The 16,534-nt window shown below is 46.7% G+C and overlaps 1 protein-coding gene across 1 annotated transcript in view; it reads left to right on the top strand.

Moving 5' to 3' along the window:
- The window catches only part of gig (TSC complex subunit tuberin), a gene marked incomplete in the record, with an annotated part of 77,551 nt that overhangs the window by 41,648 nt on the left and 19,369 nt on the right, over positions 1-16,534 (top strand). Inside the window, 16 exon segments of the mRNA XM_074088551.1 lie at positions 1,132-1,306; positions 2,373-2,576; positions 2,876-3,206; positions 3,209-3,332; positions 3,601-3,769; positions 4,576-4,809; positions 5,044-5,232; positions 5,582-5,767; positions 5,854-6,037; positions 7,058-7,213; positions 8,106-8,302; positions 9,810-9,896; positions 11,715-11,866; positions 12,405-12,530; positions 13,096-13,186; positions 13,939-14,009. Of these exon segments, the coding sequence (XP_073944652.1) occupies positions 1,132-1,306; positions 2,373-2,576; positions 2,876-3,206; positions 3,209-3,332; positions 3,601-3,769; positions 4,576-4,809; positions 5,044-5,232; positions 5,582-5,767; positions 5,854-6,037; positions 7,058-7,213; positions 8,106-8,302; positions 9,810-9,896; positions 11,715-11,866; positions 12,405-12,530; positions 13,096-13,186; positions 13,939-14,009 (2,676 nt within the window).

Raw genomic sequence — 16,534 nt, 5'->3', positions numbered from 1 at the left:
GCCTTTGAGTCGTTAAGCCTCGAGAGTCCTTAGGGTTCGAGTCTTTAAGCCTCGTAATGAGCGTTTTTCACAACACTACAACGAGCACATTCGCCAACGAACCAAAGTTAACGACATCGGTAGGAAAGTGGCACAACTTAAATGGCAATGTGCTGATCACGTCTGTCGCGCGGGGGATGATAGATGGAGCCAGAAAACGCTACACTGGAGACCCCGAACTGGAAGCCGAAACGTAGGAAGACCACCAGCTAGATGGGCGGATGATATCCGTAAGACAGCGGGACCAACCTTGACCAGATTTGCCGCATCTAGGTCAACATGGAAATCCATGGAACGGGCATATGTCCAGCAGCGGACAAATATATGCTAAGAAGAAGAGAAGAGAGAAGAGAATTTCTCTGGATTTAGTTAGTTAATACAAATTTTAATGGTCATACATAATTTCTGACGACATTCATCAAATTTTAAATTTTAACGTGAGACAATATTCCATTTTTATCGATATTCAGTATGACAGTTCTCATAGTTGACGTATTTCAAATCGGCATTGTTCTGATCAGACGGATAATTTTGAGTTGTCGATATTCCATTTGTACTCTGTGACATTGAAGCTGCGGCTCCACTGAGGCGGAGACGAGCGAGCGGAGAGGAGACGTGCAGGAATCGACCAATCCCTACACGTCTGATGATAAAAGGCGGAGACGAGATGTGGATTCAACTAATATGATTGGTCGATCTTTACCTACGCGTCTCCTCTCCGCTCCACTCGTCTCCGCTTCAGTGGAGCCGCAGTCTAAGGTTGGAGCGAAGCGAGGCTAGAGACTTCGTCTGCTCCAGTGAATGGGCAGTCTAAAGCTTGAAACCCAACTGACAGGTGGCGGAGCGGTGCGGCGCGGCGCGGAGGCGGTACCGGTTGTAATATTTGAGCTAACATGAAAGAGTCCGCGTAGAATACCGCTCGGGAAATAAGCGTGGCGCGGAAAATAAGCGTAGCGCGGTAATCTATGCGGACTGTTTCATGTTAGCACCAATATTACAACCGGTACCGCGTCCGCGCCGCCACCGTTGTCAGTGGGTTTAACCGGGCGAGTCCGGCTCGGTGGTCTAACGGAGTGGTGTGCGTGTGCGCAGTTTCGCGTGCCACCTGTGCACGTACTGCGCGGAGAGCGGCGCCGTGGGGGCCGCGCTGGCGCTGCTGGAGGCTGTGGCCGCCTACTCGCTGCTGCCGCGCGCCGCGCTGCCCACGCTCGTGCGCGCGCTGTGCCGGGCTGCCAACCTGGACCAGCACTGCCAGCCCAGCTGGAAGGTGCCCGACACATTATACAATAGACCGCGTGCTCGCTGCTGCCGCGCCCGCGCTGCCCACGCTCGTGCGCGCGCTGTGCCGGGCTGCCAACCTGGACCAGCACTGCCAGCCCAGCTGGAAGGTGCCCGACACATTATACAATAGACCGCGTGCTCGCTGCTGCCCGCGCCGCGCTGCCCACGCTCGTGCGCGCGCTGTGCCGGGCTGCCAACCTGGACCAGCACTGCCAGCCCAGCTGGAAGGTGCCCGACACATTATACAATAGACCGCGTGCTCGCTGCTGCCCGCGCCGCGCTGCCCACGCTCGTGCGCGCGCTGTGCCGGGCTGCCAACCTGGACCAGCACTGCCAGCCCAGCTGGAAGGTGCCCGACACATTATACAATAGACCGCGTGCTCGCTGCTGCCCGCGCCGCGCTGCCCACGCTCGTGCGCGCGCTGTGCCGGGCTGCCAACCTGGACCAGCACTGCCAGCCCAGCTGGAAGGTGCCCGACACATTATACAATAGACCGCGTGCTCGCTGCTGCCCGCGCCGCGCTGCCCACGCTCGTGCGCGCGCTGTGCCGGGCTGCCAACCTGGACCAGCACTGCCAGCCCAGCTGGAAGGTGCCCGACACATTATACAATAGACCGCGTGCTCGCTGCTGCCCGCGCCGCGCTGCCCACGCTCGTGCGCGCGCTGTGCCGGGCTGCCAACCTGGACCAGCACTGCCAGCCCAGCTGGAAGGTGCCCGACACATTATACAATAGACCGCGTGCTCGCTGCTGCCCGCGCCGCGCTGCCCACGCTCGTGTTTGTATATAAATTGAACGAGTTTGGCTGCGCAGCAACAAGGGCGATTTAGGCAAGCCGGTGGGAATCGAGTTGTATGAAGCCTGCGCCACTGCAGTGACAAGGTACTAAAGTGTAAAGATACTTATGATTTTGACTGTACTAATGTCAAATATTTGAAAAAGGCTAAAATTCAAATTAAGTCATGTCGATAGTTACCGAACACCGACCATCTCCGATGATATATTTTTTCCAAAAGGGTGTTAATAATGCAAGTCTGTATTGCCGTTGTCAGCTAATGCGGTGCGTGCTGGGCGCCGACATCGGGCACGCGGCGCTGCAGGAGCTGGTGCTGCTGCTGCGGGGGGAGGGGGGCGTGGTGGAGGACGCCGGCACCATGCGCGGCGCCGTGTTCTACATCAACATGGCGCTGTGGGGGCCGCGCCGCGTCACCACGCTGCGCGTCAGCCTGCTGGCCGTGCTGCCGGCGCTGCTGCAGGTGAGGGGGGGGCAACATGTACAGCGGTCTTATTATGCATTCCATTATGTAAATTAGCCCCAATATGGGCGCCGTATTCAAAGAAAGAAAGAAAATACATTTATTTATCGCCATAAAACAAACATTCGGTATTTAATACAAATGTGTTGCAGATGTTTATGAGCGGTGGTGATCTTTTACCATCAGGAGACCCACTTGCTCGTTTGCCATCCAGTCGAATAAAATAAAAAATGTCGGGACTCGTTTGCGTAACCGGTCTGAATGTTTGGTGGCTCCCTTAACGTTGATGTGGTGCTTAGGCGGTGAACGCGGAGCAGCCGGTGGTGACGTACGAGGTGGTGCAGGCGCTGCAGGGGCTGGTGGCGCGCGCGCCGACGGACGCGCTGGCGGCCGCCTGGGACCTGGTGCTGCGGCTGCTGGCGCGCGCCACCGCGCAGGAGCGCGCCCTCGTGCCGCGCAACGAGCTGCTGCGCGCGCGCCTGCACGCGGTGCTCGCCAGCCTGGAGCTGCTGCACGAGGCCGGCCACTACGGCGGGGACGTGGACGCGCTGCTCGCCCTGCTCGAGGACGCCGCGCAGGACCGCCCCGAGGCGTCCGCGCTGCGCGTCATCACGTGGCGCGCGGCCACGCTGGGCCGGGCCGCGCCGGCTGGGCGGCGGCGCAGGCGCTGGCGGACCGCTTCGTGCGCCGCGACTCGCGCCCCGCCGTGCGCCTGCACGCGCTCGCGCAGCTGCTCGCGCTCGTCAAGCGACACCGGTCGGTGCTCCACACCCCGCACCCCGCACCCCCCTCTGCCTTTCGCTAACTTGCCGACTTGTCGCTAACTTGTTCTTGATGCTAAAATTTAACCCCGGCCTTAAGAGATTACGAACTCCCGAAAAATAATAAAAGAATTCAGTCGAATTGACCCGACTAGGAAGTAAGATATCCCGAAATTTACTCTGTAAATTAAAGCTGTTGGTTCTCCGAAAATAAATAAATAAATAATTTAAAAACACCTCGTATAACAGTGTGTTGTGTGCAGTTTCGTGTACGAAGAAGAAGTGATGGCGGGCGTGGCGGTGCCGCTGCTGAGCATGTGCGCGAGCGACGCGGACGGCACTATGCGGGCTGCCGCCGCGCGCGCGCTGTCTTCGCTGGCCGTGCTCTGCACCGGCGACGCCGTCACTGACCTCATAGATCTGCTCGAGAAGGTACGTCGGTTACGGTTGGTGCCGTGATCAGAATTTCGTACGGTTATAGTTGGTGCCGTGACCAGGATATCGCGCGGTTACAGTCGGTGCCGTGACCAGGATGAATAAAGACTAACAGCCTTATTCATAAAAAATCCTTAATTGAGGTTTGATCGGTCTGTTACTTAGCAGACTGATTAAGCTTGTTAGACGGTTATCAAGAAGTATGATTCATAAACGCTTGCTAGCAGTCTGCTAGTTGTTGAGCTGCTGATAGACGGATTAGACGCGTTATGTTGGCCACCTTGACAAATCAAAGACAAAAATGGCCTAATCGATAATTTAAAAAAAAAATTGACAGCAGTGACAGCAAATTACCAGGAAAAAAATAAAAAGCGAGATGTTTGTTTTCCCGCCATTTCCGATCCGCATGTTTATGTTGTGCAAAAAGCCATAATTATGTTAATCATCCTTATTTTATTTTCATATTTATTGTTGCTAATTTAGAGGATTTTTAATTACAAATTCCTGAAAATAAATTTTCCTGTTTTTTTTTTAAATCTGCGTAGCCCTGCCTTCACTATAAATATCTTCGGTACCTATGGTTTTTTGCTCTAGTCAAAATCAGCTGTTCAACCTTGTGGCGGCCATTTTGTGACTTAGCAGAGAGATAAAGGAGGGTCTACGGTCCTCTAACTTTAGCAGAGCCTTGATCAACTGATTAGCGCTAACAGACGTTTATGAATCATGTTTTTTAGCATCGGGCCTTCAAGGAGCCTTCAAGGAGGCTCTAACTTTTTATGAATAAGGCTGTAATTATTTTTCAGATAATGAACCGTCCGTTTGAGACGGAGGAGCCGGCGGAGGGCGAGGCGGAGCCGGAGCTGACGGACGTGAGCCTGGCGGTGGGCGGGTTGCTGGATCTGTTCCACGCCAAGCTGCTGCACACGCCGGCTGCGCACGCCGCACGCGCCTGCCTCGTGCTGCTGGATCACCTGGACCAGGCCTACCGCCACCCGCCGCACGCGCTGCTGTCGCGCCTCGCGCCCTGCCGCCTCAAGGTTAGTTGGCGCTAAAATCGTGCGTGAGGTCCTTTTGATTTGCGTCACTTTTGGGTTTTGGTTGAATAACTCAATGACTCAATTTCAAGCAAAACGTCACACGAACCTGACGATAGTGACGCCTTCTAGCAATATTCCACCTATCAGATGTTTATAATTGCCCATCTCGGAGCATTGTGTGGAAGCGTCACCTGTTATTATAATTTAGTTTGGTGATGTCGTGGTCTTTCTCAGATCATGGACATGATCTTCGGGCTGCGCGCGAACGCATTCAACTACGTGGGGTTCTGCTACGACGCCTCGGGCGCCCCGGTGTACGGCGCCGCGGCCCTGCGGCTGCGCCCGCTGTGCGCGCCCGCGCTGCTCGCCGAGCCGCTCGTCGCGCGGGGGCAGCACGCGCCGCCAGCCAAGGACGCACCGCCGGTACCTTGTTCACCCTTGCTTCCTTCTCTTTCATTCGGGCTTCATATTTACTCGAGCAACTTCAATTTGAGACATACAGGCTGCTCGCTCGACAGTTAAAGCACGTTGTGGATCAAGATGAGACTCCTGAGCCAATATACATTCGTTTCCACTGAACATCTTGTTGACGCAAGAGTATAATTTTTTTAGAGAACCAAGGGAAGCATAAGCTCGTTCGTGAATGGAGTAATGCTGCGGCTGTCTTTGGGGCGGTTCTGCAAAGTACCAATTAGTCGCGTCGTGTTGAATTTAAAGCCATTAGAGCATTAATTCGAGAGCATTCTGCGACTTTAGAGATGTGATGTCGCAGGGCACGTGCCTGCTGCCGGTGGGGCGCTGCGCGCGCATGGTGACGACGGCCCTGACGCGCGAGAAGGAGTGGCCCGTACTGCTGCACGTCCTGCGAGCGCTGCCCGCCGCGCTGCAGGACCGCGCGCTGTGCGTCGGCCGCCGCGCGCACGACCTGGACCTGCTGGCCGCCACACTGTGCGCCATGGTGAGTGTGGCAACCCCCCCCCCCCCCCCCCCCCCCCACCTGCTGGACCTGTGTGCGTGTCCCGCTCTAACCCGTGGCCTGTGCAGGTGTCGGACCGGTCGCTGGGCTTCCCCGAGTGCGTGCGCACGAGCGCGGGCGCGGGCAAGCTGCTGACGTCAGAGTTCCACGCGGCGGTGATGCCGGCGCTCGCCGCGCTCTCCTCGTACCACGCCTTCCTCGAACCGCACACGCAGCAGCGCGTGGTGCGCTGCCTGCTACGATACGGCATGGGTAACTAGCGCACACACACACACACACACACAATGAGGATTCTTACAGAGGCGAAATATCGCTAGATGGCGTTAGTATCGTGAGGGCCGTTTGACGTTTGCTCGTGATTGGTTCATTTAGTTATTTAACCAGTCACGAGCAAACATCAAACGGACTTCGAAATTGGAAGTTCAACAAATTTCAAACGTTCCATATTTAAAAATGTATCTTTTTAAAAGTACAGGTGTTCTAAATTTTAAACTTTGTAATGGACTTTGGTGTATTGTGATTGTGATGGTATGGTGGAAATTTTTAAAAATTTGATTTTTTTATATTTTTTTTTTATGAATTAATTAGTTTACTATTCAAATCACACTAAACTGAAGATTAATGATTTTTTTTACCTTTTTTTCATGTAATTTACTAGTTAAGTACCTTTAACGTGAAATTTCAAGACTAGTACATTCTTAGCGAGTGCTCCCTGGCCCTATACCACGAAGTGCAAAACTCGAACTTCGTATGTTGCCGTCCCGCTGACGCTTATGTCATTTAATACGCGAGTGAAAGGGACGGTGCGATACGAACTTCGATTTGCGAGTTTCGTAGTAGCCCAGCTGATTTTGGTTTTTTACTTTTTATCTCAGATTTAGCAAGCAATGTGAATGAGTGATACCTTAAAAGAAAGAACAATAAACAGGCATGTTTTTAAAGATATAGGTTAAGGTATACCATAGGCGACAGGCTAGCAACTTGTCACTATTGCACCGTTTTTGTCAAATTTAAAACCTAAAATTGCTAAAAGTGGCTCCGAAGCGATAACGTATCGCGTGCTCTGCCTACCCCATTTGGGAATACAGGCGTGATGTGTGTGTTTTTAAAAATGTTTGAATATTTCAAAGATTTATTTTTTTATGGCACAGAAAAATGACTGTTCCAACCTAAGACATTTTTAGTAATTTCAAAGGTTGACGTGTTTTCTCTTAATCACTAAGCACCCCTCCCCCCCTTACCCCTTACCTTGTGCGCGTGCGCGTGTTGCAGCGTTGCGCGCGCAGCAGCCGTACATGGCGGCGCTGACGCTGTTCACGCTGGAGGCGCGCGACACCATGGTCAAACTGCTGCCAGAGGTGCTGCTGGACCTGTCCAAGATCAGCGACACCAAGCTCATCGCCGCGCCCATGCTAGAGTTCCTGTCCAGTGAGTACCCCGCACCCCGCACCCCGCACCACTCACGTGTTCACGGGACCGAGATGTCAGAATTAGATGAACGTTCCGAGTCATTATTTTCTTATTCGTTTTGTTATAGGCGCAACCATAAATTCACAAGAATCCATATTTACTTCAACAATTTACTCCAATCTATGCGAAATAGCGGAATAGAGGCTCCCGGCCTTTTTTTTACTCGATTGCGAAGAAGGAGGATTATGTGTTTGACCCGTATGTATGTCTATTCCTATGTCCTCTCATAACTACTCAACGGATGAACCGATTTTGATAAAAGATACGTCATTGGATTCGTCTTAATGTCGCGAGTGACACTGGGTACATGAAATTCTTAAAATAATAAAATAGCGGGTTTTTTGTGCCAAATTGTGAAACTTCAAAAAATTTTATTCATTAAAACCTGTCGAGTAGGGTATCAAAATGAAGAGATTTATAAACTGATTACAATAAAATATACAAGTCATGTTTTTTTAATTACCGTTTTCACAGAAATATCAAAAAAGTATGAAATAAAACAATAAATTTAAAAAATCAAAACCCGACTGCGTTAAAAAATATTAAAAAGAAGAAAACAAGACGTGGCCTAGAACTCTGTTAAGTAGCTAACTTAAACTTCAACAGTCGGGACCCATTGAAATCGCGACCAGCTCAAAAGTTCTTAGTATCTATAATGTGTCCTAAAACAGGGTGACACTATTTACCGAACATGGAACGAACACCGACATGATGTTTCGTGTACACGCCAATAGAAATTCTTGTCAGTTTGACATCAGTTAGTGTGGGCGTGTACACGAAATATCGTGTCGGTATTATCCGGGCCGGTAAGTAGTGTCACCCGTATAACAGAATGTGTTGTGTGTGTCAGCGCTGACTCGGCTGCCGCGTGTGTTCGCGTCGTTCGTGGAGGACCAGTACATGTCGGTGTTCGCGATCCTGCTGCCGTACACCAACCCGTCGCGCTACAACCACTACGTGGTCTCGCTGGCGCACCACGTGGTGGTCGCCTGGTTCCTCAAGTGCCGGCTCAAGTACCGACGCAACTTCGTGCGCTTCATCATACACGTGAGTGACACACTACCTGCCGGCCCATGACACACTATACAATAGTACATTGTGCTTTAAGGGCGGTAAATAACGAATTACGAACGAGAGGCTATTAGTTAGGCTATAAGTCGATGTTCGTAATTCTAGTACCGCCCGTGCGACATACAATGTTTTTCATCACATTTGCGAGTAAAATTGTATATTTGTAAAAGAAAAACTAATATGGCAGCTGTTTACGAGCAAGTGTGATGAAAAAGTTCAAACATGATGTGAAGTGGCGATAAAAGATAAATAAATAAATAATAAATAAATATCATGGGACACTTGACACCAATTGACCTAGTCCCAAACTAAGCAAAGCTTGTACTATGGATACCAGGCAACGGATAAACATACTTATATAGATAAATACATACTTAAATACATATTAAACATCCAAGACCCGAGAACAAACATTCGTGTTATTCACACAAATATCTGCCCCGGCCGGGATTCGAACCCAGGACCTCAAGCTTCATAGTCAGGTTCTCTAACCACTTAGCCATCCGGTCGATAAACACGCCGAGGCCGTGTTACCAGCCGTTAGGAATCGCATCCACCATCTGTTTCTACTTTTATCCTGTACCGTTTGACGAAAGACGCGGTGAAAACGATTGTGATTCCTAGTGCGTTACAAAATATGGTCTCTGGCCATTTTCACAAAATAGTGTACTCTGTCTTTTTTTATTTACGAAAAAATATGTTTTTTTCCTACTCAGAATCAAAAGCGCAATCGATTCCAACGGTTTAAAAAAATGTCCCAATCAGAAATTTCAGTTTTGTGGCGTTTTTTCATATCGGTATGGGCTCACAAAACTGATTCATAACCATTTGTATGAAAAAATTAAAGAAAGAAAATGTACACGTTTTTTTTAAAACGCCCCTCTACTCTACTACATGTTTGTTTACTTTTATTAATTTAAATTGACAAGATTTCATATTTCTAAGACTATAATTTGATTCGTTCTCTGTATTCTGGTTGGAAAGAGAAAGACGCTGATATTTTTAAAATTTGTCTACGATTATTAATTTAATTATTAATTTTTTTTTAAGATGTGCTTATTCTAAAAGGGCATAATTCCAAAACTACCACACAATAGATCCATAGCTTTTGTCTAGTTTTTTTTTTTTAAAAGATCACGTAAATCTTACGTAGAAGTTGTCAAAATTATGAGAGCTCCTTTTTCTGGTGAAAAAGGCAAAGGAATCATATCTATTCTGTGGTAGTATTGGCAAATTCAGATATATATTTTTTTAAATATGGAGAAATAAATTATAATAAATATCTTCCCATGTTCAGGAGGCGAAACTCTTTCGATTCCTGTAGTAAATTTACAGGTGTTCAAAAAAACTGAAATCTTGTCAATTGTAACATTAGCCGCGGGCGCACAGTGGATGCAGCAACCGGAGGCTTATGTCCTACGGCTACGGCTGATGTGATAATGATAATACAACAGTAGCAGTAAAGTTGTTTGCGCGCGCGCAGGGTCTGCACAACTACATCATAATGCCGATGGAGGAGCAGTACAAGGCCAACGAGGACTCGTCCAATCGCAAGCGCAGCTCCAGCCTGGTGAGTGCCGCTACAGAACCTCGTTTATTTATATTGCTAACTTCGTGCTTTCAATCTTGGTAGTAATTCGTTATTCCAAATTTATTTTCTTTAATGTACTCGGCCGTAAGGATTGCACATCGCTCTTTGGAAAGAGACTCGGCTAATTTCGGACGTTGTCAGTCGTTGTGCAGGTGCAATAGAGTACGGACGCATTTAGATGGAAAATATATAATAAAGAGTTGTTAAAACCCCCCAAAACTTTAATATGTACGATGGCATCTTGAGGAAAAAGAGGGAACTATCCTTTTTCTTGTGGTTGCAACAGCTCTCTATGGATATCCGAAGTTTAGATGTCATTAATTTGACGTAAACTAATTATGTAAGTCCATAGAGGAGCAGTATTCATTGATATAAAACGTTACTTAATAAATACGATAATTGATGGACGGTCGGCAGTGTTCAGAAATCGTCGTGAACAGCCAATTGTCCTTTTCCGAAGACCGATGTTTTATCTTCATCGCCGGTTACTGTATAGCATAGAAAATATACGGCTTTGAATCCAAGGTTCGATTCTACTCTTATAACTCAGCTACTTTTACAGTTATTATTCTCAATATCTTTCTAAAATCAAATCAACTGATGTCAATTTAATATTGAGCCAAGCAGTACTATGTATACACCATACAGCTCCAGTATGTGGATGTTTATTGTATCCATTTCTTTAATCATAATCTTTACACGCCTTAATATTCATCCCTAACTGACAAACTAATTAGACTTTTTTAGCACACTAACCTACTGTATAAGTAGCACGTGTACTGCCGTTTCGCACATTTTTTTTCTCAAATTTTTCAATTGGCAAATGTTTCATTTCCCAAGTATCAAGTTTCTCCGAAACCAAAATTTTTTCTGGGAATATTTTCTTATGGTTTTATCGAGCACAGTTCGTTAGGTTCATTTGTTTTATGAAAGTTCCGAAAATAATATGGTTTCGGAGAAATTTGATAGGTACTTCGGGAACGGCAGCTTGCCAAACTTGTGTCCACTTTCTGGAAAGTCAAGAAAAGTCAGGGAAGCTCAAAGTGGTCACGGAAAGTCAGGGAAAATCAGGGAATTTTGCTAGAAATCCAATAAGTCAGGAAGAAACTTCTACTTTCCCATTGTGGAGCATTTTTTTTTTCAGATTTGTAGTGATCTACATTATGACAAATACATTTTTGGTCATCATTTGATTACTCCTTGGTTTATTATGTGTGCCCATAATTAACTAAGTAATATTGATTGGCACCATAAAAATAGTCAACGAAACAGTGTGCATGTTTGGCGTGCAGTGAATTCCCATCACCGGGTCTAGCTTATTGTCTCGGGCAGTAAAAAAATTATATAAAAGTGCGACCAAACCGCTGCTTAAAAAACGGCGACGGCACGGAATGGCAGTGACGCACCGTATGTGCACCGTTTTTTTTTGCATGCTTTCCACACCGCTGCTTAAAATGCGCAAACAGTGCGGAATCGCAGTGACGGGCCGTAAACGACAAGACTTTTGTTCGGTAAAGTTCTGACGCTTACGGCGCGTCACTGCGATTCCGTATTTTAAGCAGCGGTGTGGAGAGCGTGCGATAAAAACGTTGCGCATACGGTGCGTCACTGCGATTCCGTGCCGTCACCGTTTTTTAAGCAGCGGTTTGGTGCACCTTAATCTGCTTTAAAATGTACATGATTGGTCAGGGAAGTTTAGAAGTGTGGTCAAGGAAATGTCAAGGATTTTTCTTAGGATTTGTAGCGGACACCCTGATCGTGTGTTGGTCTGTGATCTAAGAGGGTATTGTGTGTCAGGGGTCGCGCGGAGCGCCGGCGACGCCGCTGGCGGGGCGCGCGGGCGGCGGCGCGGCCTCGGCGTCGGCCGCCTTCCACGTGGAGCTGACCGAGACCTGCGTCGACCTGCTCGCGCGGTACACCACCTCGCCCTGCAGCGTCAAGCCCACCAGGTGACCGCCCCCCCCCCCTTGTTTCGAGCAATTAAAGTCAACTGATTCGAGTGATTGCTGTTTTTAGACGATATGCAATTTGAATATAAAATCAATAGTCGCGGACTGATCGAACAGTTCTTTTGAAGTCGGTCACCGTGTGATCGAGTGCTGCCGGTCAGCCGGTACACAGAACACACACAGAACACTTGGAGCCGCTCACTGACTGTTCGGCGCTTTTCCTCACCGCGCCACGGGTAGCTCGCAAGGCCTGTTCGAAGAAAAGCAGCATAGGAGTAGTCGTGTCGCGGCCGAATCCAACCGCAAAAAGACTGTTTAGAGCAGTCGACTCGAACCGTAACAACTGCTCCCGTGCAGCCGGCCTCCCGCCTGAGGCGGCCAGGGCCACTTGGAATCACAATTTACATTACCTACTTTCTTTCTGACAAACGGTTGTATGAAGGCAGAAATAAATCATGAATGCGTGTGTCCGCATCAATCAATCAATAGTTGATCTTATGTCAGTTACATTAAGTTAGCTGTGCTTTGATAATTGCAGGAGCGAAGTGGCGGAGTGGATGTTCTCTGGCGGCAACTCGATGACGTGGCTCGTGGGCCACAAGCTGGTCACCATCACGACGGCCGGCTGCGCCATGAACTCGCTCAAGCAGGGCATGTGCGACAGGTAACGCTCCAGCTCCAAGCACCTGCCATACACCGCCCCGCATACAGGCTGAGGCAGGCTCTCACTCTTGGGACAAAATTCGACCAACAACTAAAGTCATCGACATAGCTAACTCTGGCAAATCTGCCAAGTTAAATTTGACCCACTTCTAGTAGCCGGATTATCTTGAAATTTGGCATACTTATGTAAATTGCGTGACAATACCATAATCTGTTAGTGACATCCTGGTAGTCCGGCCAGCATCGTCTCCACAGGACGGAACTCTTCAACGGTTAATAGCGTCGACTTGAAATTTGGTATGCAGATGTAGTTTAGGTGACTATGCAAGTACAGTCAACAAAAAGTACGGTCAGCAAAAAAATTTTGTATTAAAAATGAATTATTTACCAAAAACTTATTAATTTGTTAGGCGTTTTTGATACCATTTGTAGATACACCACATATACTCATAGACGGCCTCGCTGGTACTCACCTTCTATCACCTCAGCTGGCAATCTTCTACATATATATGTAATATCCAAATGGCCTTGCGATAGTATATTTAATATCTATGTATGTTATGCAGATGCGCGGCGCTGTGCCGGCAGCACGCGGAGAGCGCGGGCAGCCCGCTGCCGCCGCTCACACCGGCGCCCGACGACCTCGGCCCGCCGCAGGTAACACTGACCCCCGCGACCCCACCACTGTACACCTAAGCTTTGGAAACAGCCTAGTCCACGAAACAAGCGTATAAAAACAAATCGATCTTAAGTAACACAAAATCTTAATAAATTCAATACGTCTTCACTCCCTACTCGGGCTTAGTCTTCCCGCCGTCTTTCATTAACTGCATCACCCTCATTCTATCATGTCGTTCGATATCGTTCATCAGTCACGCCACGCTAAGGGCTGTCCGTTTTATACGAACCCAGGGAACAAAGAGTTTAATCAGTTGAACATATACACAAAGTACACAAGATCGTAACTAAGGTGATACGGAAACAATTTTTAGGTAACTTCTAAATAAAATGCCTATAGATATAGGCGACTACCTACACACAAATTTCAGGTCAGGAAAATTCGGTGGATCGGGCAAAGAAACTCAGATAGTTCTTGAACATTGACAGTGGACAACCTGTCTTCATTTCGAACAAAAACTTAAATCGCGTTTACCAGCGTTGGCCGCCACAGCCAACACTATGCTGGCTGAGCTGAGACCGCTTCGCGATTTCGCAAATACTTAATACTTACTTAATACTTGTTTTTATTTTGCGGTAACGTTTAGTGTGCTCTGCCTACCCCATTTGGGAATACAGGCGTGATGTTTGTGTGTGTGTGTGTGTTTATTTTGCGTTCTCTGTAGTTTGCGAAGTGCGAATTAAAATGTTTCTATTCCAACTTTTTTAATATTTTTTATATATTTACGCAGGTACAATTAAACGACGGCGCTCACAACCAACTGCAAGTAGGACCATCGACGAATGCACCTGAAATCAAACGGTAAGTAGAAATAAGCAGAGGCCTCGCGACATGTACCACGACCGATGCAAAGTTTGTGGTCCGCGGGGGCTCTTACTGGGATTCCCTTGATGTTTTTGATGTAAACCTTTGCCATCACCGTTTGAAAGATTTCACTGCGTTCTTTTGTTTGTGTAAGAAGCCTCTCAAATGGTAATGCGAGCGTGCGCTAGCCTCGAGTGTGGTGTGTGAGCTTACCAGGACTAAAGAGCGCTGCCAACTAACGATACTTCTCTGGTTTGCTTTGGCCATAATATCGTCGCTCGGATGCTTTGCTTTCATTGTTAACTTTCATTTAACTTCAACACCTTAAATTAGGATTGGTTTTTTTGGAGTATTTTTGTATATTTTATTTCAACTCCAAATTTTGTTACTTTTACGGCAGCACGGAATGCTGAAGACTTGGGTTCGATTCCCAGCGCTGGTCTCTTTTTCTGGTTTTTCTGTACATCTATGTTTCAGTTTGTATTTTTGACCTTTAATTAGCAAATTAATCCGATCAACGACATTATGCGGGTCTGTTGTTATGCTTTATTAACCAATACTTTGGTTAAACAAGCACGTATGTACTCGTCTTTATACTTCCTTGCAATCGAGTGAAATATATGTGTGGTCTGCATATAAGGCTAAAATTGTGGTGAAAAACAGACGTAACTTGTAGCGAACTTACTTTAGCTTACCTACAATCATTTTTTCCGCAATTTGTTTTTATCTATACGTCTATATCAATTCTAAAACGACTCCAGGATATTGGTACTGGCACCAAATCTTAACGTAATACGTATTCGAATCGAGTTTATTTATTCTACCTTTAACCCGCTGGGCCGTTGCCATCCAGTTTCGAAAAAAAATAACCGCCTTAACGAAATAAGGCTGGTTAATAGAACGAGCGGAGAGCGCAAACGTATTATAGAACATTAGATATTGAGTCGCGCGCGTGCCACGTCTCGCAGCCGAATTGATGAAGCGATCAGCCGTTTGCCTAGTCGACGTGAGTTACAAGCCAACCAAATGCGATATTTGACATCCATCGGTAACCAATGACTCCCACCGTTGCTCTAATAAAAAAGTAACCCAAAAAAACAAGATTAGTTTTATTATTTACTGTAATTTCTAGTCAAGGGGGGTTTTGTGATAAGTTGGCGCTAGAATCGTGAGTTCCGTTTGACATCAAAATCAAAATACTTTATTTTCAATAACACTTTGTAGATAACATTGTTTAATGGCTGGAGCCTCCTTTTAAGCTTGATAAAGCCTGTGTCAGGAGGCACCGCTCCTCCATAGTTATAGTCTGCATGTACAGTCAGCATCAAAAGCAGCTGGTCACTCTATTACTCTGTCGCATTAATACATTTATCACTTGCATGGCGTTACAAAGCGTGCAGTTACTTCTGACGCTGGCCGTACTAAGATGGTGTTACATTTTACAAATCAATTTGTGACTGTTACACTTTATTCTATTATTATATTTATAATACTTATTGCATGCAAGCATAGGCATGCAATATCGAATAATCCTGAACAATTTATATGTTCATTCGTATCATGTTTTAGACTTGCAGCTAAATGAGCTAATCTCAAGCGAAATTGTGTCGAACGGAGCTCACGATGACATCACCAGCAAGAAACTCGTTGAGTTGGCTAATGAGCGATGTCACAGTTCAGTATTGACAGTGGAAATTGCAGTTTAACAGCTCATAAAATTTAAGCCAGAGACGGGTAGAAGGAAAAAGGGGTGGCTATTTATAAAAACTAGCTTTTGCCCGCGACTTCGTCCGCGTGGAATAGTAACTTTGGAAAGTATTTAATTTATTAGGATACCTATTCTGCCAATAATAGCACATAGAACTTCTACGGCTTACTGAAAATAACCATTTCAATACATTGCTATAAATATAAAGTATTTTTTTGTTTATCCGGATCAAAATGATTTTAGGGTTCCGTTCCTCAAGAGGCAAAAATTGAACCCTTATAGGATCACTTTTCTGTCCGTCCGTCCGTCTGTCTGTCAAGACCCTATCTAACGGAGTATCGGTATCGAGTTGAAATTATAAACCCCTAAACTCAGGTCAATAGTCCGAAAGCTGTAAAAAATCAAAACTTCTAAGTCAGGCAAACAAAGCTACAGTCATTAAAGAGGTGTTTTCATACAAATCGCCTTAACAGAATAAGTTATAGCGCACTGCCGGCTGTCTTAGAAACTTGGAATCTTGCATAAAAGAGGCTCGTATAGCACAATAAATAAGAAAAATCTGAAAATCATAAATTTTTCATGATTGACCTCACATTGCGTACATTATTCTTATGAGCTTAGAAGGTTCTGCTAACACTGCATCGTCCCCTCTGCTGACACCCCTCGCAGGTAAAGTTTTCAAATGAAGAACTTTTTCATAAACATTTTTTTTTGTTATTCATCATCATCGATCATTATCACCACAATCACCATCATCATCACCAATCATCATAATCGCACCACTATCATCACCTCACCATTCAATCAGCTCCAC

This window comes from Choristoneura fumiferana, chromosome 6 (assembly GCF_025370935.1).
Source record: "Choristoneura fumiferana chromosome 6, NRCan_CFum_1, whole genome shotgun sequence".
NCBI classification, from domain to species: domain Eukaryota; kingdom Metazoa; phylum Arthropoda; class Insecta; order Lepidoptera; family Tortricidae; genus Choristoneura; species Choristoneura fumiferana.
This window is presented reverse-complemented; position numbering and strand designations above follow the sequence as displayed.